The 22,077-nt window shown below is 47.6% G+C and overlaps 1 protein-coding gene across 1 annotated transcript in view; it reads right to left on the reverse strand.

Moving 5' to 3' along the window:
- Positions 1-21,737, reverse strand: part of Bfsp2 (beaded filament structural protein 2) — a 66,635-nt gene extending 44,898 nt beyond the window's left edge. Inside the window, exon 1 of the mRNA XM_076868748.2 lies at positions 21,249-21,737. Within this exon, the coding sequence (XP_076724863.1) occupies positions 21,249-21,737 (489 nt within the window). The remainder of the gene's footprint in view (positions 1-21,248) is intronic.
- Between the last annotated feature and the right edge of the window lie 340 nt (positions 21,738-22,077).

Raw genomic sequence — 22,077 nt, forward strand, 5'->3', positions numbered from 1 at the left:
GCTGTGGGAACATGAAGGCCTAGCACCTTTGCCTGGGGTCAGAGCAACACTGAGGCTGAAGCTGGGATTTGGCCAGAGATGGGCCCCTTGCAGGAGCCTCTCCTGTCCTTTCCTGCTCCCTGCAAGACTCTCCGGAGCACTTCCACAGCCTCCTGGACTGGGGTTCTGCTTCTTGGGAATTGCACCTGAGCCCTGTGTTTTTCTCTGCCTTGTGCTCTTCTTCCTGGAAACTCTCAGGGGTACCATCTATCTGGAGTCTTAGTTTGGAGTGGACCTGGGCACACAAGTTCTGGAATCAAGACCTAAGTTCAAAGTCTTATCTCTATCACCTCCTAGCTGTGGGATTTTGGAAAAATTATATAACTGCTTTGGGCTTTGGTTTCCTGATTCATTACCCCGTTCCCCCACACATATGGTAATGAAAATCATGACCTCATCGGGTTGTGAGGTTAAGGAATCAGGATGTGCAAAGCCCTCAGAACAAATTCTATAGTAAGTGCTCAATAAATTTTAGTTTTCCTATTCTTCACTGAAACCAAGGGAAACTTATGAGCAATCAAGGAATAGAAATGCTTTACCCATGAGCCTAGGTCTTCAAAGCCAGCCTAATTTAATGCAGAGAACGAACTGTGCTCTGCTGTGCAGACATAGGACCTCAATTTATTCTGATAGAACAGAATGGGCAATGTTGTAGATTGTTGGCAAGGTGGATGTGGTTGATGTTCTGTTGAAAGATTAGAAGAATCCTCACCTTTACTCTGCCTGAGACTTTATCCCATCCCCCAATCTAAGCTGAGAGAAAAGCAGGGAGATGTCTTGGGGCACATAGGTCAGGGAATGGGATTCTGGTGGGTGGAGGATCAGGAAGGGGAGAAGAATGTTCCAGTCACTTAGTTTTGTGCAAGTACCAGAAATGAAGAGGGTAAAGGAGTCAAAGTATCAGAGGGGATTGAGAAACCAAAGTGCAAATCCTGGCTCTGTTTCTCATCTCTGAGCCTCAGTTTCCCTCTCTTTTTAGAAGGAGGTAACTAAACCTGCTCTGCTTATTACACAGGGAGGCTGTGAGGAGCTAGGGGACACGGCAGGGAGAATGAGCCAGGTTCCCCGGGCTGCTCGGCCCTGGAGTCCCATCTGCACTGGCAAAGTGAGGGCCCTAGGAGAACACGGCGACCTTTAGAAGGGCAGGGCTCAGAGACCCGTCAATAAGGCCAGCACAAACGGGGCTTTCCTCCAGCATTTGGACAGACTGCTCTCTCTCTGGTTGAACCATAGATGGGACCCTTGGTTTCAACTAGGAATCCTGTTATCTGGAAAGTTCCCCTCTTGCGACACCAGCCTCATGCTCCAGTGTGGCACACCCACCCATCTGAGAGGCACAGAGAACCCAGCCTCTTTGAAGGGAAGCAAATGCGTGCCTTCCAGCTGCTGCTCGGCTCGGGCATCTCCTGGAGGGAATGGAAGTGCCAGCCCCGCTTAGCTGGTGGTCCTCAGGCTCGCTGAAGCCATAAGCCCACAGGAGGAGGGTGTCAGAGCAGAAAGGGGAGGAGCTAGCAGCAGACCCTCCCACCTCTGCAGGATTCTCCACCCTGTGCCTCTAGGTGACCTCTACCCTGGAACTGAAGAGTATTTTAGAATGCAAAGGGCTCTTAGAGGTCACGAAAGCTGATCAAGGCAGGGGTTCAATGGCTCATGCAAGGTCCCAGAGTGGGTCCTGTGCTTCTAAAGCCCAGCAGCAAGGACTCATGGGAAAATCATGGGCTTTGATTCAGACAGACAGGGCTCAAATCCCACCTTTGGCACCCGGGGATTGCCTGATGCTCTGAAAGTCTCCCTATTCATAGAGTGGGTTACTGAATTAGTCAGCTTCTCATCACTGTGACCAAAATACCTGACCGGAGCAACTTAGAGGAGGAAAGAATTTATTTCATGTTCACGGCTTCAGAGGTTCATTGCTAATGCCGTAGCTCTGGGCCCAAGGTGAGGCAGAACATCATGGTGGAAATGAATGGCCGAGGAAAATGGGGCTCCACTCATGACAGCCAGGAAAGAGAGAGAGTGAGAGCACAAGGAGCCAGGGAGACAAGAGCACATCCCAAGGTCACACCCCAGTGATCTGCTTCCTCTAGCCACACCTCACCCTCCTACAGTGACCACTGGGTAATCCATTCAAATTGTCAATCCATCAAATGGATTAGTCCATGGGTTAGGTCCCAGCTCTCATAATGCAATCATTTCACCTCTGAACATTCCTGCATTGTCTATCCCATGAGCTTCTGAGGGGACACCCTGTATCCAAACCATAACAATGGGGATCAGAAAACTTTCTCCTTTGAATTACAGATGATTAAAAGAGACATATATGAAACAGGAAACTCAATTGCCTGAACTGAGACACTGACCTCCTCTTGAGACCCTTAGGTGTACCCATCCTGGGGAGCAGATGTGGAGCCTGGGACAGGGAGGGTCATTTGAAAGGGCAGCCTGCAAAGTGAGGGCATGTCAGTGGGGTATCCTGCCAGGGGCAGAAGTGGGGGGGATCATGCACACACAGCTGAAGGCAGGGCTTGTGTTTGCAGATGGTGGAGCAGAGCCATCTCAGAATACAAAAACGTGTCCTCAAGAGCAAGAATCTTGTCTAAACGTTAGCCAGACCCAGACGCCGTGTCTACCAAGGAAGAACTTTCCTGCCCTCTTGTCCTCTCCCTTCTTTTTGCTTAGACTGTAGTTGGGTTAAAGACAGCAAAGAACAGAGAAATGGGGTTGAGAAGAACAGCAAAAGAGAAAACTGGGTCTGACCTCGCCCCTTCCCAAACATTAGACCCTTTGCAGAAGGGGGTGAAAATAAGGTTTGATGTGTTGAAGAAGATATTGACCAGATATTCTATTTCCTGAATTAGGACTGTGTTTTGTGACTTAAAGTGAGAGTGTAGAATTCTTAGTTACCTACTATGGATCCGAAAAATCATGGAACTGCTTTTATCCAGAAACCAAGATGCAGGATCTGCCTCATCCTGAGCAGTCTGGCTGAGATCCTGGGGGAGGACACTCTCAGACCAAAGCTGCCTTTATAACTCGACTTCATGAGTCCCTGCTGTTCTAGGCATGTTGACATTCATCACACACAGCCCGCACTGTGCTGGAACATCACAGGCACTTAACAGGGCTGGACCACTGTGTGGACGTGCTAACTGTGTTAACTCGTAATCCCCTTTAGACTCCTACAGCCCAGAGTCTGAGAACCTTAGCACTTTGATATTCGAATCTCACAGGACCTGGTGCATGGAAGAGCCACATGGAGGGTCACATAGGGGAATGGAATAAAAGCGAATTCTGTGTCACCCCCGTAGTATCTACAATGACAAATGTCACACTTGGTGCTGCTGGTGCTGGCGGAGGCAGGGCCAATTCATGTGACACTAATTACACACACTGGCTGAGGCGTGTGGCCTGGACTCTGACACTGACAAAGCCTTTCCCCGCTCCTGTGATTTCCCCTTAAGCTTCAAAAGGACCGCAGCTGAGGGCAAATGTAATTATCTCCTTCCTTTGCAGAGGAGAGATTAAGAACCTGGTCAAAGTATTTGGGTGAACCAAGACTGGAACTCAGGACCCCTGACTCCAAACTCCATCTGCTCCAAACACCCAAAGCAACAGGAAATACAACTGAAAAAGCAAAGGAGGGAGGGGACTTCGGGAGCATTTCTTCTGTCACTAATAGCAGCAGCAGAAAATAGGGGCAGCTATGCTGGGCTAATCTATGTAAAGTCTTAGGGCAGAGAGAAATTTTATGGTTGATTTATAATCCTCGGGAAATTGGGAGCTGTCATGGAAATTCTGACACGACAGAGCAAATGCAGGGTGGTGAGAATTGTGTGGCGTCCATCCCAAGATCAAGGAGGCTCTGGCAGTGAGAAGATGATTATAGGAATCCAGGACTTGACACTAACAACGTTTTGCAGGGGAGGGGCGGAGGGCAACCTAGGTGTGCAAGACCAATCCAGGAGCAGCCAGCAGGTGGCGCCACTTGCAAAGGTAACCAGGTCAAAGGTAGGAGCCTGGGACTCCCCCACCAAGGGGCTTGGAGGCCGCTCTGGGATTGCTACCACAAAGAAGGATGCTCCCAAGACACCAGGGTCCCACCCCTATGTGCTGTTGGGCAAATGCTAATTCCTTCCCTCTGAGATACTGCAGAGTTGGCAGGGCAGATGGTGATAGAAGGGCCCTGCAATGTGTGTGATTATGATTATTTTAACTAATGCAAATAAGGACACAAATTACTCCCACAGTTAATTGAGTGCTCATCATGGCCAGGCCCCTATACTAGGTGCTTCAGGTAAATTATTTGATTTAATTCCCACAACCACCTTGTGGGCATGAAATATTACCCTCATTTTACAAATCAGAGTGTCACAGTGTCCACTTTATGCTCTGAATATGGCCCTTGCTGCTGTGCCACTGTGACTTATTTTTAAAGTGGACATGGCTCTTTCTCTTCTTCTCTTCTGGCTCCTCCCTAATGTCTCCCCCTCCCTGATCTCAGCGGAAACAGGATTACCTTTCTTCCCCATCCTAGGCAGAGTTATCTGTCCCTGTGTACACATCCACCATAGGAACGAAGTAATTCAGACTTTGGGGATGGCACCAGAAGATCTCAGAAGTGACTATCTCCCAAATTAACAAGTGAATACAATTCCAACAGAGAACACACGGAACAGAACTAGCCTTTGAATCACCTCTTTAAAAGCCCCCTGTTCTGGCTGATGGGCAGAACCACAGCCGCTGGGACAGGAGTCTCCTGTGTTTCTCCTTTGCTAACAAAGCAATAAACCTTCTTTTTCCATTTTCTCAAAACTGTGTCCTCGTTCCTGGATTGGCATAGGGGACAAGGACCGAGCTTTCAGCAACAAGAACATCAAAGTTCAAAGAGGTAAAGAGATTTGTTTTGAAGCTCACGAGGTTGGTGGATGGCCAAGCCAGAGTTTGAACTCACTTCTTTGGGTCCTGTCCTTTGCACCAGTCGCCGCTGGGGTATGCTATCATGGTATGCTTCCCTCCATCTTCTCTTTCCTTCCTGCCTCCCTTCTGTACTTCGTACTTGGCCTTGTGCTAGGTACCCGTTAGGTTCAGGGATGATGGGAACAGACCTCTGCTCTTGAGGACCCTCAGCGGAATGAGTAGACTGAGAATGGCGGCCATGGGGGACCTGAGCTGTCATGGTCATGTGTCCAAAAAGAGAAAGAATGTTCAGAGGTATTCAGCACCAGCTACACACGGGACACCATGCAATGGGTCATCCAAGCTGCAAATCTCAGTTGTTCTTTGGTTTACTTTCATCTGGGTTTTTGTGAGTTTGGATCAGGGGTGGACTTTGCTTATTGTTAGTAAATCCCCTGCCTAGGTGATTCCTCCCCTCACCCTCATTTGGTAACCCTTGGGATATATTCTGGCTGATAGAACTGTTGCTTCATCAATGTTGGGGCACAGGCCACCACCTGATGCTTAGGGATGAAGGAGGAGGCCCTACGTGTCCTGAACATTCCCAGCCCTCAACAGCCACCCAGCTGAGCTGACGAGGATTAGGGAAATGGGCTCAGGAAGGGTTCTCTCTCTCTCTCTCTCTCTCTCTCTCTCTCTCTCGCTCTCTCTCTCTCTCTCAGATTGAACACAGGGCCTTGTGCATACTAGGCAAGCACTCTACCACTGCACTATACCCCTGGTAACTGTCTCTATCTAAGGGGTTGAGAGGACAGAGAATTCTACCCTCTGATTTTACAAATGAAGAGCCCCAGAGGGAAAAGGATTTGTCTCAGGGTAAATAATTAATTACCCTGGGAGTCCATGTCCATGAAGAGGATCCATTTCATGTGCCTGCCAGACTCATGAAAGGGAATCTGGTCCATTTCCTCTGTGTCTGCAGGAAGATGTCAGTGAGATCTAATTCCTTCGTTTACCAGTTGAGGAAACTAAGGTTCAGAGAGGTAGGATAACTTGTCACGATGTCACACAGTAATTTAGGGACATTTGCTGTGCTTCTGCTACATGAGTAGTATTCTCCAGGGCTTTCTGTATTATGGCTTTCCTCCCTGAACCCCAAGTCCCATGTGGTTTAAACAGGATGTAGGATCTGATTTCAAATGCAAAAGGAAGAGGGTCAGGTGGAAAAAGCATTGGTTTTTCGGGGAACTTTTTAAGTGGCTTTTGAGAAAATAGAACAAAATGTTGGAAATCAGGTATTTCCAACTGTGAACAGAACAGCTCTGCTCCCCGCTCCAATAGCTCCCAGTACAGGTCAGATACCAGAAGATAAGCAGAAGTCCTGTCCCTAGGATCGGTGAATGTGACCTTCTTTGAAGTGTAACTCAGGTTAAGATGGGGTCATGAGGGTGGACCTTATTCTAATGCAATTGACGTCCTTATGAGAAGAGGGGCATCTGGACACAGACACGTGGAGAACGAGGCAGAACTTGGGGTGGGGGCTGTGGGTACAAGCCAGGACCATCACCGCCAAGGACTTGTAGCCATTGCCAAGAGTTAGAGCTGTGTGGACCATATCGTCCCTCAGAGCCTCAAGGGGAACCCACCTCCATGACATCTTGCTTTCCAATTCCATTCCAGGACTACGAGAGAATAAATTTTTTTTGTTATTTTGAGCCACTCAGTTGGTGGCACATTGCCATGGCAGCCCTAGGAGACAGACACAGCTTCCTTTTACGATTTTTCTGGGCATGTCCTTTGGTTGATTTCATCAATATTTATTGATTAAATATCATGATGTGCCAGGCACCATCCTGGGTGCTGGAGAAAGCCAGCTTGCCTTGCGCTCCTCTGTGACAATTCTATGAAATAGAGATCATTCTCCCTCAATTTATAGAGAAGGAACAGGATCTGAGGGGGTTCGTAGCCAGGCCAGGGCCTGTTCTGTTAAGGACTTGGCTTGGACTGGGCTCTGTTCTACCTGTGAGCTGCTCAGGTGTGTGAGCGCTGGCACAGGCTCTGCAGGGCAGCAAGGGGACGGGCAGGAGGGTGAGCCCTGCTCAGCACCTGTGAGGCACAGTGGGCCCAGGACTCCACCTCAGCCCATGGCCACCCTAGTGGCCCTGCCGGGCGAGCGGTCCCTGCATGTCAGTTCTGTGTCCTCAGTCCTGCCCCACTGTGGGTGAGGAGGCCGAGGAAGCTGGTTTGGTGTGAGGAACTCTCACGGCCTGAGAGTTGGCAGCCAACAGCGTGTTCACGCACAGAGTATGGGCCACCATCAAACAAGGCTGCCCTGTGATCCTGGCAGAAAGGGACAGAGACAAGGGCCTGCTGTGATTAGCTCTGAACAAGAGGCAAGGAGATTGTCAACCACGGAAACCCAACAGCCCTCTTCCAGCCGGCCTTAGGGACGAGCGATCATGGCTTCCTAGTGGTGGCAGCTCTGTGCCCACCCTCATTTCTCAGGCCTCCCGGGAACATTCCAGTAAGATTCCCCAGTCATCGAGCCCACCCCTCTTCCTGCCGGCATCCAATGCAGAGCAAACCCTCACTTCTTCAACCTTTCCTTCCAGAACCACCCAGCATGAACTCAATCCTAACAAGTCTCTCCTGTTTCCTCCTCCCAAGACACCAGGCTCTCCCCATGTTTCTCTCTCCCAGGGACACGTAACCATGGAGCTGTATCCCTAGACCTTTCTAATATTTTTATTTAGAGACAGGGTCTCGCTGAGTTGCTTAGGATCTCGGTAAGTGGCTGAGGCTGGTTTTGAACCCGTGATCCTCCTGCCTCAGCCTCCTGAGCCACTGGGATTACAGTGTGCACCATTGTGCCTGCCCCGGATTTTTCTCTTTTGCTGCAACAAACTAATAAGCCCGACTTTGCCCACCCAACCCCTGCCCTCCATAAGTATGTTCTCAGTGGTCTTTGGCTGGTGGGATTTAAGAGGCACATGCTTCACCCCCCAGCCCCAGGACCCATGGGATTTAGCATCTGGGGCCCCTGATACTAGGTGTGGCCTCATCTCCTGCAAGGATCCCTTAGCTCTCCAAGTTGCCCAGGAAACCAGGTACTGGTGGGAGATGGTGGCCCCGTGGGGGACAGGGATCCCAACCTGATGTAGGTATCATCGAGGGTAGAGGCCTCTCCCTCACAGGCAAGGTGACCACCTCTGGTGGTGGAGTGGCTTGGGGTAGCTGGAGCCACGTACCTTGGGGAATCTCTGAATCTACTCAGATAAAGACGTCCTGCCTCAAGGACCCACTGCTCAGCATATTTTTTCCTGAGCATTAGAATCACTGAAAAGGAAAAAAAAAAAAAATAGAAATCCCCAGGGAGGCCGCCCCTCCCCGGCAGCAGGGCCATGAAGCTTTCCAGCCCCAGTCTTGAGCCCTCTGGGGAGCTGGAAGCCACCCCGGCCTCCTGCGTCCTAATTCAAGCAGTTATTTCCAGCCACAGCTGAGTTTGGCTGAGGATCCATCCTCCTTTCTGACAGCTTCTTCCAAACTGAAGGAGGCAGAGAAGGGGACAGAAAGGAGGCACAACCCTTAGATTTGAACCCTCTGGGGAGGCTCTTTGCTGGTGCTGATCCAGTTGACCAAACGGAAAGGGGTGGGGGGGTCAAAGTAGACAGTGGCCCCACTAAGCCCCAAGCATTTTGGGACAGGCCCCTCTGGCCTGTAATAGGAAGCTCTTAAGTAATATTTTGGCGGTCGAAACCACACCACATTGATTCTGGTTGGAGCATGAACTCAGTGAGGCCTCAGTGTCTTTATAAAATGGGGGTTAGGCCCTGGATGGTGACCCCCCTCCCATATCACAACTCTCCAGTATCTCAAAACGGGACTGTTAATGGAGAGAGGGTCTTTCAAGGGGGTAATTAGTTAAAATGAGGTCAAGAGGGTGAACTCTAATCCAGTGTGACTGGGGTGCTTGTAAAAAGAAAGTTGGACACATATACAGAGATGAGATCACTGGGCGGCTCCTGCAGAAGAGGCCCATCTATGCGCCAAGGAGAGAGGCCTCAGAAAAGACAGTCCTGCCCACACCTTGATCTTGGACTTCCAGCCGTGTCAGAAGAGCGGAGAAGTAAATTTCCATTGTTGAAGCTCCCAGTCTGGGGTCCTTTGTTCTGGCAGCCCGAGCTGACTAACCCCATCGTGCTAGGTAGCTCCATACACTGTTCTGAGGACCAGAAAAGACAGCAAGTAAACTAGCAGGTGGCCAGGTCTGGTGGCGCACGGCTGCAGTCCCGGTGAGTCGGAAAGCTGAGGCAGGAGGACGGCAAGTTTGAGGCCAGACTGGGCAACCTAACAAGACCCTATCTCAAAACAAGAAAATAAAAAAGGTTGGGGGGATGGGAAGGTAGCTCAGTGGTAAAGCATCCCTAGGTTCAATCTCCAGCACAAAAACGAAACAAAATTACCCCTCCCCCCCCAAACAAACTTATAATGTCTTACAACCATGAGTTTGAAGGCCACAAGGAAGGTGTGGACAGTCTCAGCCTCCTGAGCCTATGGTGTGGTACGTGGATTTGTTAGGGAACACTGGGATTGAACCTCTGAGCCTCAGGGGGTGACTATATCTAGCAACACTGCTCCTGGGAATTGAGAGCCTTTCCACAGCTGCCCCTGGAGGTGCTGCCTGGCCTGGGCTTGCTCCCTCCCTCGCACCTGCAGTCTGTCTGAAATACCACCAGAGCCACGCATTTCCCAGATGCTGCTACTTGAGGACCACCAGCTGACACCCATGAGCTCCCGACAGGCCCCAGGGATCCACCTCCTTGTCTCATTTACTCCTCCCACTACTCGTGAGGGATGTCTACACCTTCCTTAGGCAGAGGAACCTAAGCTCTTGTAAGTTAGGGGACTGGACAAGGTTCTAGTCGGTTGGCAGAAAGATTCCTGTATAGAGAAACTTTGTCCCCAGAGCTGGCTGGGAGCAGGCCTGAGGGAGGGTCTTATCTGGGGGTGGGAAGAAGATGAGGAAGAGGTAGTGAGATCTGCAGCTGGGGTGGTTTCTTTGTAGCTCAGGGCTCAGGTGGCTGGGGCTGGGTTGGCCAGGGGTGGGCACCCAGGGCTCGGGCACAGTGCATTGTCTTCTGTGAAACTGTGCCCAGAGCCTGCCTAGCGTCGTTCCTCTCTGCACACCCCCACCCCCGAGACTTGTTCAGATGATGATTCATTGGCCCATGAAATAAATAAATAAAAATTGCTAGTTGTTTTCCCTCGGCGGTCAGGGCTGTGGCCGAACTGTCTCTCTCTTTTCATTACCTCCTCGTAATACTCAAATAGCTTCTCGATTCTGCTGAATAATGCATCTGTGATTGTCAGCTCCACTAGCTCGTTTACCACCAGATAAATGAGTCTTTATGTGCCGTTCCCCAGCCCAGATGACCATAAATGATGTTTTATTTGCCTAAATTGAGACTTCGACTTCAGCATGAACCCTGCGGGGGCTCCCTGGGGGCTCCCTGCACTTCAGCCCTCCTTTCAGAAATTCCCCAGAAAGAGCCTCCATACCTTTGTCTTCAACACTTGTGCCAACCGCCTGGATTAAGTTTTAGTTTAGTTCTTCTGGAGAGGGTGGCCCATTAGCAGGAGCTACCGCTGTTGTGTATGGATGTTGAGTTTTGCTGGGTTTTTTGATTTGAGAGGAAGGGTCTTCTCCCCTCCTGCCAGGGGATGCTCATGGAAGGTTCTCTGAGGCTACAAGGGCTTCCCTGCTCCGGACCTGGCAGGGTCCACCTCCTAACATCACCACTAGTAATAAGCTGCTGGCAGGAGTTTTATTTATTGCTACATATTTTATTTAAGCTAAATGTTCTAACAGTGCCAAAGAGCATGTAGCCAAAGGCAGCCACGTCTCAGGCACCTGGCCCTCTCCCTGAATCCCTCACCATGTACGCTGCCCTTCCACTGTGGCTTTTCTTAAACCCAAGTAGTGGGAGTACACAGACACGGTTTGGTGGTCTGCTTTTTACCCACCCCTACATCTTGGTGCTATTCTACATCAGTATGTACCCAGATCCCTTGTTCTTTTCTTACAACTGCAAAGGATTGCCCAGTTATCCAGGGGCGCTAGATGCGGAAGCTGTTCCCTTTCTTTTCTGGTCTGGAATTTTAAAGAAGACACCCCCCACCTTCCCCTATCTTCAGGTTGGATTTGATTTGAGCCTGTTTGGCTCCGTATTTAGCTCTCACAGCAGACATTGATTGGACACCTGCTATGTGCCCTGTATTACCTCTCAGTGCCAGGCTCTGGGAATAGGGGAGGGACACAGCTACAGGCTGCCTTGCCGTGGCCACTTCTCATCCTTGGTCCACGCTGGGCCTTAGTCTGAAGGGATGCTCTTTGGATCCATAGTCAGTCTCTACAACTGAGCATCCTCTACCTCCTGCTCTTTCTGAGAACGCCTGCAGCCTGTGTGGGTTGAACTCATGACTGTATGTGAGACACTCAGCTGTTTATGCGACTCCTCACCCAAGGTGTGTATCTTCGAGTTCACTCAATTCCATAACCTTGAATTTGTCACTGATTATGCACCCGTGTTATATATATATACGTTATTTCATTTAATACCCATGGACCAACCCAATGAAGAAGGTCTCCTATCTTTGTTTTGATGCAGAACATTTCAAACCCATATAAAAAGAAAGAATGGACCCCCATAGGCCCATCACCCAGCCTCCATGAATGTAAATGTGTGACTTATTTTGTTTCATTTATATAAAAAAATGCTTTTTAAAAATTCATAACTTCACAAACATGGTCATATTTAAAAATTAATAATTTTTCCATACCATCAAATATCCATTTGATGTTCATTTCCCCTCCTTGGTCTAATATATTTTTTAACACTTCGAATAGTGATCCAAACAAAGAACATCTCCGTGGGTTGGCATCAACTTGGTCTCTGAATTTACAACTTTCTCCCTCCATTTTTTCTCCTTCCCCTGGCAATTTTTATGCATGAAAAAATTGAGTCTTTTATTCTACAGACTTTCTCGAAGTCTGGGTTTTGCTCATTTCATCCCCGATAGGTCAATTAACATGTTTTGATCCTTGTATTTTTCTGTAAATTAGTAGTTTAATCTTGAGCCTTAGTCACGTTTAGTTTTGATTTTTTCCCCCCCAAGCCTACTTCCTAGGTGTTTTTTTGTACTTTATCAGCAAGGTACAGATGCCTGCTGGTCTCTTTTTGTGATGTTAGTAGTTATTCAATGATTTTTATGATCTGGAGCCAAGGTTTTATTATGGTTACAAAGTGGTGATGTTATAATTCTATTTAATAAAATCATAAAGATTAATAATGTTTCTTTATTAGTTGGAATATTTCTACACAATGATGTCTTCAATTATTTCTTTTTTTTCCCCACCTGATGCACCTGTAGGTCTTACAAGAGAGGGAGGGAAAAATATTTAATTCTTCCTCAATATTTACCAGTTTTCAAAGTTATGAGTTGGTTTCCCAGCAGACTACAAAGGTAATTAATTAATGCTTTTTATTTTATACTGAACTCATGAATTAAAATGTATTTGATGTGTTTTGATCCACTCCAGTTGTTGTTGTTATTATTATTATTATTATTATTACACTGGAGATTGAACCCAGGGGTAATTTACCATTGAGACACATCCCAAGTTCTTTTTATTTGAGACAGAATCTCACTAAGTTTCTAGGGCTTTGCTAAGTTGTTGAGCTGGCCTCTACCTTGCAATTCTCCTGCCTCAGACTCCCAAGTTTCTGGGATTACCGATATGTGCCACTACCCCACCCAGTTAATATCCATGAAGCCATCTTTGGATAGTGGGAATATTGGGATTGATTTCTGTGTCTTTTGACATGACTGTAGTGGTTCTGGATAGCTTCCTTGCTTTCTGGTATGACAAAATGCTTCAGACTCATCTTGTATATCTCCGGTTCCCCAAACATGGATTCAGCCACTTCTCCAAGGAACTCAACTTTTCATGAAACATGGTTGTTAGAGACCAAAATTGGAGCCTAAAACTGTCCACTGCCAATGGGTTGGCCATTGCTGCTCGATCTTTTCATCATTTCTAGATCTCTTCAGTGGTTCAGATTTGGAAATAGGTATATTTTTATTTTTATGATCACAGACATCACAGGTTTATACTGATAAATCCAAATTTAAATCCAGGACTAAAGAATTGCCATGAAATTTAATCAGTCTTTCAATGGTATCTCCATTCACCCACACTAAAGTCTCAGTTCTTAATAACACAAATATAATGATTCTTTCGCTTTATCCTACAGTATACATCTACACACACACACACACACACACACACACACACCAGTGTCAGAAAAACACCAGTGCTACTGCCAACGATGTGATCCCTGAAAACTTAAGCACCCTCGCCCCCAGTTCTCTTATACATTCCTCTTGGGGATGTACAGACGAATTACTGTGGTTTAAAATAATCACTTTGAATAGTTTTTCTCTATGTCATTACACATCAACTTGATACATCATTGGATTTATCTGTTTCCTTTTATTTTTGATATTTTAGGATTTGCTTAAGATTTAATTTTGCTTTACAATTATGTAAAATATTTTCATGGTTCCCAAATCATCTCCACATAAGAAGATAAATTAAAAAACTCCAGTGTCCATTCCTCCTTCCCTCCATCTATTCTTTTCTTTCTTTCTTTCTTTTTTTTTGGGGGGGTTACCAGGGATTGAACTCAGGAGCACTTGACTCCTGAGCCACATCCCCGGCCCTATTTTGCATTTTATTTAGAGACAGGATCTCACTGAGCTTGCTTAGCTCCTCAATTTTGCTGAGGCTGGCTTTGATCTCATAATCCACCTGCCTCAGCCTCCTGAGCCTCTGGGATTGCAGGCTTGTGCCACCTTGCCTGGCTCTCTTCCTCTTTCTTAAGTGGTAAAGTCCACACTCTCCCTTTTAACTTGTCTTTTAACTCAACAGGAGATCCTGGAAAGCATCACTGCATAATATGGATGATTTCCCATCTGCAGGGAAGTATCCCTACTGATAGGCAATTGGATCCCTTCCAGTCTCTTGGTATTACACATAGGATTGAAATGAACATTCTTATCAGATTTTTGCCAATGTATCATTGGCAGAGAGACCTCAAAGTAGGATTCTTAGGTCAAATTCCACATAAAGGCCTATATCATTTGCCTACATGCCGCCAAATTCTTCTCCATAGGGGTTGTATCATTTTCTACTCCTGTCAGCATGGCAAAAATATGTCTGTTTCCCCAGAGTCACACACACACACACACACACACACACACACACACACACGCACACTCAAATAGGTGGACACACTTTTAATGTTTTGACAATCTGAGAGGTGAAACTGGTATCTCAGATAGGTTTTTAAAATTTCTCTTATGCCGGTTGAGCATCCTTTTATATCATCCAGAGAATTTTTCCTTTATTTTTATGTCAACCTTTCATATTGCTCGTCTGTTTATAGGTAGTTCTGATAACTCTTTTTAACCTCAAATTTTAAATGCTATTTATAAAATAGATATATGAATCCTTTGTCTTCAAAGTTGTAAATATTGTTTCTAGTTTACCATTTATCTTTTAATTTTGCTTATGATGTTATTTTGCAATGCAAATATTTTTAAAATTTTTGGTAATGAAATTTATCAATATGTCTTCTTGTTGCTCTTGGATTTTGAATTTTAATGAGGAAAATACTTCCCATCTTCAGATTATAAAGAAATTCACCATATATTTCTATGTGTATTTCCTTTTAAATCTAGGATATGCTTAGAATCTATTCTAGCATAAAACAAGGGATGGATCCAGTTTTATTATATTCCTTGTGGCTATCTAACTGTTGGAGTGGCACTTATCTGAGTCCATGTATCCATCATTGGACTCAAATGCTGTCTTTATCAACAAATGCATTTCCACATGCAAAGGCACCTGCCTTTGGATTTTCTATTCTGTTCCATTGGGCGTCCTATCTTCTTCTAAATGAAATAGTTCTAGAGGGTAGTATGTCTTAGTGTCTTCCCTCTTGATTTTGTGTCATTTTAATTTATCCTTGCCTTTGTTCTTTTTTAAAAAAAATACCTTTATTTAATTAATTAATTTATTTTTATGTGGTGCTGAGGATCAAACCTAGCACCTTGAATGTTCAAGGTGAGCACTACACTACTGAGCCACAACCCAGCTTGCCTTTGTTCTTACAAATAGAATTTATACTCCACTCATCTAGCTCTGGGAAAGAAAGATGAAATAAAAAAAAATTCTAAGGGCATTACATTTATAAGTGAGTTTTGGGAGAATTTGCTCTCTCTATGCTAATGAATCTTTCTATTTGAGCACATGGGATTTCTTTCCATTTGTTCCAGACTACTTCTGTGTCTTTTGGGAGGGTTTTGTTATTGTCTCATAGAGATTTTGGACATTTAAAAAGTTTATTCAGAGGCATTTCATTTTATTTTATGCTATCACTAGTGAAAATTCCTCTTCAATTGTATCTTTGTTTATACAGATAAACATCATTGATTTTTGACATGTTTTTTGGAACCTGCTACTTTATTCAATCATCTTATTGCTTATTATATAGTTTTTACCTACATCTTTCTGGGTTTTCCAGAAAGATCAAGATTTCCCCTCATTCTTTCCAACTCTCACATCATTGCTTTCTCTTGTCTAATCACATAGACTACTACCTCTGACCAAGGTTACAGAGCAGGGGAGATAGTGGACATCCTTTTCTCATTCCGAATACCCTAATTTCTGCAGAAGGTCTCTACTATGTCCTTCTTAGAGATATTCTTTTTATCAAATCAAAGACATCTCCAAATATCCTGATTATTCTGATGAGAACCTGAGCTATAGAGAGATCAATGAAGAACTTGGCTCAAGGTCGTGAAGTTATTAAGCGTCAGGGCCTGGGTTTGACCTTGGGGCTTTCTGGCTTCAAAACCTGGGATCTTCCGTAGCATCCCTCCCTGATTTTTCATTACTCCAAACTCAACTTTTAAGATATTTAAAGAGGGTCAAGGGTGGCGAAGTGCAGCCTATGGGAAGGGCAGGAAACAAGGCCCTGAGTGCCAGGCCCAGGCTCTTCCTTCCTCTCTTTAGCGTCTTTCTCATTCCCAGACTCCTGCTGCCTAGCAAAACAGTTTAGCAACCACCTTTGAGAGCAGCCTGCTGCCGCCTGTCCCTCTGCCCCATCAAACTATTTCTTCCAAATTTATTCATCTCTCTCCCTACGAAAAAGTCTCCTGAATATATTCTTCTTTGTTATTACATTTCTAACCAAACTATAGTGTTTTGCTCTGCTAAACACACTGCAGTTAGTAAGAAATCCCCTGGGTGATTTTGTCTGGGAGAAACTCATCCAGTCTTGTGCAGGTACCAAAATAGCTCAGTCCTGTTCTGCCCGGCCCCCATGCTTCCTTTCAGGGCCATCAGCTTGTCAATCATGAACAATGACCCTATGGTTAGGATTAATTTGTTCTTTCTTTTTTCTTCTTTTTTTCCCAGAGAGGTGCTGGGGATTGAACCCAGGGCCTCATGCATGCTAGGCAAGCGCTGTACCACGGAGCTACACCCCACCCCATTGGTGGTTTTCAAAAATACATTCTAGGGCCACAGGTTCTCTGGGGGAGAACCTAGCCCTGATCTAAGCTGCTTGAGTTTCCAGCAGTTTCCTCAATTTGGCAAATAAATGCGCAGAGTATGGGCTGTCTTGCCAAGGGACAGAGAGGGGGTGTGAGCAGTAGGAGAGCTAGTTCTGTCAGGCCCATTTCAAACTCTAGCCCTTGTGCCTTTCCGTCATTTTGATTTCCCCTGCCTGGGCTGACAGTCTTGGCTGGTAGAGGGGAGATCTGCTGTTTCCTCCCGGGGAGACGGCCAACGTCCTGCTCCTCCACTGAGAGCCTCTGTGGTCCCCTTTCTTCCCCCTGCAGCTTCGTCCTTGCCTGGCCCTTGGCTGCTTCCTTTTGCATTGGGACTCACAGTGTGCCTGCTGTCCCTCTGTCCTTCCCTCTGTAGCTCCCAGGCAGGGAGATGGCCTCATTCCAAGCTTGTGTTTAGCCTACTGGAGGAGGAAAGGCCTGGGGTTGCCAACAGAGCTTATTATCAGCATCATTCACTTGGCAAGAAAAGTCAGGAGCCCAGAGCAAGGCCAGGAGGGAAATGGCCACCTTCTGCCTGAGCAGTGGGAAGGGTGTCCAGGTCTTCCTGGGGGCCACCACCTGGGACTTTTCCCATCTGTTTTCACTGCTGAGGACCTGAGAGAGAGAAGCTTGGAATTGAAAAGACATTTTATATGACACTGGCTACATGATTTGTAGGTTCCAGTCAAAATGAAAATGCAGGGCCCCTTATTCAAATAGCAGGACAAAAGGACAATTAAAATATAAAGTTTTTTTTTTCTTTCATGGTCTCTTTCTTTTCTTTTCTTTTTTTTTTTTTTTTCTGTACTAGGGTTTGAACCCTAGTATGTATGCACTACCACTGAGCCACATCCCTAGCCCTTTCTATTTTTTTTTAAATTTTATTTTGAGTCAAGGTCTCACTCAATTGCCCAGGCTGGCCTTCACCTTATATCCTCCTGCCTCAGCCTCCCAAGTTGCTTGGATTATAGGTGTGCACCACCATACACTGCTTTATGTTCAGGCTCTTGTTATGGTGATTTTATTTGCCATTTAAACCTGCGCTCTCTTGGGCTTGGAGATACTCAGGTAGACCCTTGTGGACACCCGGGGGCTTGCTCCATCCTGTGTACAGCCCATCAGCTGCTGGATTACCTTTCTCACCAACTACTGGGCTTTTCTGGTGGCAGAGAGTTGAAGGGATGTTAACCCCTAAAGCATTAGAACTTCAGGGCCACCCTGTAGACCTGGATCAGAGTGCCCAAGAGGCTTGTCTTTTCTCTCCAGCTGGTGTCACCCCCAGGGGCCACATGCCACTCTAGAGGGGCTGGTGCTTAGGGAGGCAGGGGAATGGGCAGCCGAGAACCTATCCCAGGGAGCCAAAAGGGGATGAGAGCCAGCAGGAGCTCCCACAGGGTCTCCACGGTGTGTGGCTTCAGTCAGCAAAACACAAGTTAAAGATGAAACTGTTGAGAATGTCAAGATGGCGACCTCAGAGCATCAAGACCCAAGTGCGGCCCTTGTGAGACCTGGGTCCTGTGGGACGGCACTCACGGCTCCTGGGAAGCCAGCCTTGTCCCTCGGGATGACCATCCAGACCCCACAAACAGAGGTAGTGACAAGGTTGGAGAAGATTCCCTGCCCCAGGACCCTTTGCTGATTCTGACCAGGTGGGTGGTGCCCTCCTGGTCCCTAAGTTTTGTGTTGCTTTCTGAGTCGTGACTTTCTGCAGTCACAGCACCCATTCCTTCCCCTCTTGCCCTCTTCCTTGTTTTTTTCTGAAAGCCCTCCATTGTCTCCTTGCAGGTAGTAGGAGATTCCAGGACAGAGGTGGCCCCACTTCCCAGAATGGCTTTGGCAACTTTCTGCATTCCAGAGGGTGAGGAGGGTGAGGGGAGGCAGAGTCTGCTTCCTCCCAACCCCCTTTTGTATTCCCTGGGAAAACGAGTCCCTTTGAAACACATCTATAGAGGTAATGCTGGGAATTTCCCTCCCCAATTGCTTCCAGGCTGGTCTGAGACAGTGCCATGGAAACAGATGTCCTCCCACCCTGCTCTTGGGGGACTCAGGTCCTCTGGGAGGCTGTTTGTAAGGAGTAGGTGGGATTTTTCTCCAGGTGCCTGGCCACCTTTCAGCCTGTTCAGGGCCGGGACTGGGAGCTTGCTCTGAGATTTTGTGCTGTGGGCCTGGTGAAGGTAAAGAGGACCAGGAAAGCTGAGCGCCTGGGGTCTGGGCTGGAAGGAGGAAGTGTCTTCTATACAGAGAGGCTGGGCAGGAGGTGGCTGCTGATGGAGGAAAGGAGGCTACAAAGGGGAGAGGGTCAGAGTTTGGAACGTGCGGTCCAGAACCAGAAGTGCCAGTGAGGGAGCTCTGGATTCCTGGAGGCTGGGAGCACTGAGCACAGCGTGGCTGCCTCTGATCCCCAAGGGAGGAGAGGACAGCACTTCATGAAGTCACTTGACTCTGGGTGGGCTCTCCATTAGGCCTGGTGGGGGCTGGGGGCTGGCTGGAAAAATCATGTGTATTTATGGTATGCAGAGTATTCTTTTGCTCTTTTTTTGATGGAACTGAGCTTTATAATAGCTAGATGGCAGATCAGCAAGGCGGAAATAACTCCATTTTTTTTTTTTTTTAGGTTGGTTAACTATATCTTTAAGTCCATATTCAAAAAAGAAAAAGAAAAATCATAGGTCTCTATTCACATTTAGGACTTCATTGATGGGCACTAAAGAGGAACATGACTCCTTTTCGGGGATTCTGAGCCCCAGAGGCAGAGGTGGAAAGTCTTGGCCTGTAGTCCTTCTGTGCTGTTCTGTCATTGAGGGTCTTTTACAGCTCTCTAGTCTGCTTATCTATGGATTTGCTGGATTATTCAGGCATTATTACACTGACTCTGCAGATGAGGAAATTGAGGTCCAGAGCAGTGGAGTAAGTTGCAAAAACTTCTATAGCAAGTCAGCATCTATTGAGCGTGAGTAGGTTTTGTGGCCATACTTCCTAACCTCGATATTGCAATGCCTGGTTCCTCTGGGCATGTCTGCACGGCCATATGCACTTGTCCAGAAGATGCTGACACGCTGGAATATCTGGGTGTTCTGATGGCTGCTAGGGCACCATATTTGGAAACAGGACTATTGTGGACACTCTGGAGGAATAGCTGCCTCTTTGTCCCGACAGATAGAAGGCTCCAGAATGTCATAAGATGGCTCTCTCTCACAGCCCAGGTGGATGGGAGTGGAACAAGCAGCACTAGGGGAAGCCTGAGAGGACAATGTTGTATATCGTGTGTACTGTGCTGTCCTTCAGATGCTGGTGACAGCAAAGAAGCAGCATGGTGGAGTGAAATGCGGCGGGGGCGGGAGGCTGATGGAGAGTCCCTGTGTGCATCTGCTCAGCATCACCCGGCCACACACCAATGGTTTGTGACCTCTTGGGAGGCTGCATGATGCCCCAGGGGGCAAAGTGTCTGAGTTAGCAGTTCCTCTCAGGATTAGAGACTGATTTAGCTCAGAGGGATCCCAAGGCCAGCACTTGGGGAAGGGACAGGAGGAAAGAAGCCAGCCACCCACAGAGAGCCCAGCTGAGATAGGCAGTGCTGGCGGAAGTTCAGCATTAGAACCTCAGGCTGCAGGCAGACGTGATGGATGAGCGCCATGCTCTGCAGAAGTCACCCTGGAGGGCAGGAAAGCCGGGGCCACCAAGCAAGAGACGGGAACCTCTGCATCCTGCCTTGTCCAGTAAGATAACCACTAGTCACATGTTGCTATTTGAAGTCATGAAAATTCAATAAAATAAAAAACTCAGTTCCTCAGTCTCATTAGCCACATGTCCAGTGCTCTCTCGCCACAAATGACTAGTGGCTGACTGATTGGATGATACAGATACATTTCCATTGCTCTAGAAGGTTCTATTTGAATCCAAACCATCTCATTAATATATTTTTTTCTATTGATTACATATTGAAATAACATTGTGGATATACTAAGTTAAATCAGATATGATATTAATATTAACTTCACCTGTTTCTTTTTCCTTTCTTTTACTGTAGGTAATGGAAAGATAAATTATTGACGTGGCTCATATTTCTGTTGGACAGTGCTATTGCAGAGCGAAATGGGGCAGGGGCAGGCGGCTGATGGAGAGTCCCTGTGGGCATCACCCGGCCACACACCAGTGGTGACATGTCCATTTATTCATAGTTTTTAATACTCATTCATTCAGTGTATTCAGTCAGATGAAGACTGTAAAAGCCCTTTCTCAATAGCGGCAGCTCAGGGTAATGGGACAAAGGCAACTTTGGAGCTGGGGAACTTCAGCTTCAAATCTCAGCTCCATCTCCCTATTAGCTTATGACCAAATTACATGCCTTAGTTTTTCCATCTGAAAAATGCAATCAATGGTGATTCGACACACAGCATGGCTTTGAATGTTCTAGAAAGAAGTGCATGAGCTGGAACTAGCAGGTCCTGCCTCTTTAAGACTCAGTAAATGGGGGCCGATGTCCTCATCGTTGGACCATTAGCATTTTTAATATGAAAGTATGGATGGTGTGGCCAATTTTTCTGGCCTCAGAGCACCCACGACCCTTCCCCTTGCCCTCAGCATCCCCTTCTGAGAGCTGTCTGCCGAGCCCTTGGGCATGGCCTGGTACTCACCTGCTGGCAGCTGCTGGCCCAGGAGGCCCGGAGGGCACCCCAACCCCCAGAACGCTTGGCCTTGCTCTCCAGGTGCATCCGCAGCTGCGTCTCCATCTCCTGGCTGACTTGCTCGAGGGCGTGCACCTTGGCCATGTACTCCACCAGGCAGCCCCCTAGGTCCTCCACAGAAGCATGGTCCCTCTGCAGGCCTGGAGCAGGCACGGCCGCCAGGCCTGAGCTCCGCAGGCCCTGCAGGAACACACTGCTGATGCCCAGGGCCCGGCGGGTCACACGGGCACCCAGGCCACCTATGCCCCCGCTGGGCGTTGTCCCTACATAGACCCCAGGGGTGCGGATGAGGCTGCCCATGACATTGGTCCTGGAGGCTGGGGGGCTGTCCAGGGAGGACGATGATCGTGTCCCCCTGAAAGATGTCCTGCGCCTCTGGAGGGGCATGCTGGAGCTGGTGCCGGCGGGCGAGTCCACCACCACCCTCCTCTCACTCATCACTCCTCTGCCTCTGCGGCGCCTAGCAGGGTTAGAGTCCAGTGGCTTTTGGGTTCCAGCCCCAGCAGCCCTGTGGCCTGGTCATGGGCCTCTCTGGAAGCTCCCCTACCCCGGGGGCTCTTTGTCTGCTGCCTTCCATGAGCTTCCACCATTCACTGAGCTGAAAGAGAAATGGGCCCTGCCCAGGGCTGCGTGCAGAAAGGCGCTCATGCGTTCTCTGATGCGGGGTCAGGTGCCCAACCTCCCAGAATTTTCTGTTGGTGGTGGGGGAGGCTGGGTCAGTGCAGGCTGTGGGGGTGGCTCATCGGGGTTTGTTGATTTCACAACCGGAGAGAGGGCA

Source organism: Callospermophilus lateralis, chromosome 10 (genome assembly GCF_048772815.1).
Source record: "Callospermophilus lateralis isolate mCalLat2 chromosome 10, mCalLat2.hap1, whole genome shotgun sequence".
Lineage (NCBI taxonomy): Eukaryota > Metazoa > Chordata > Mammalia > Rodentia > Sciuridae > Callospermophilus > Callospermophilus lateralis.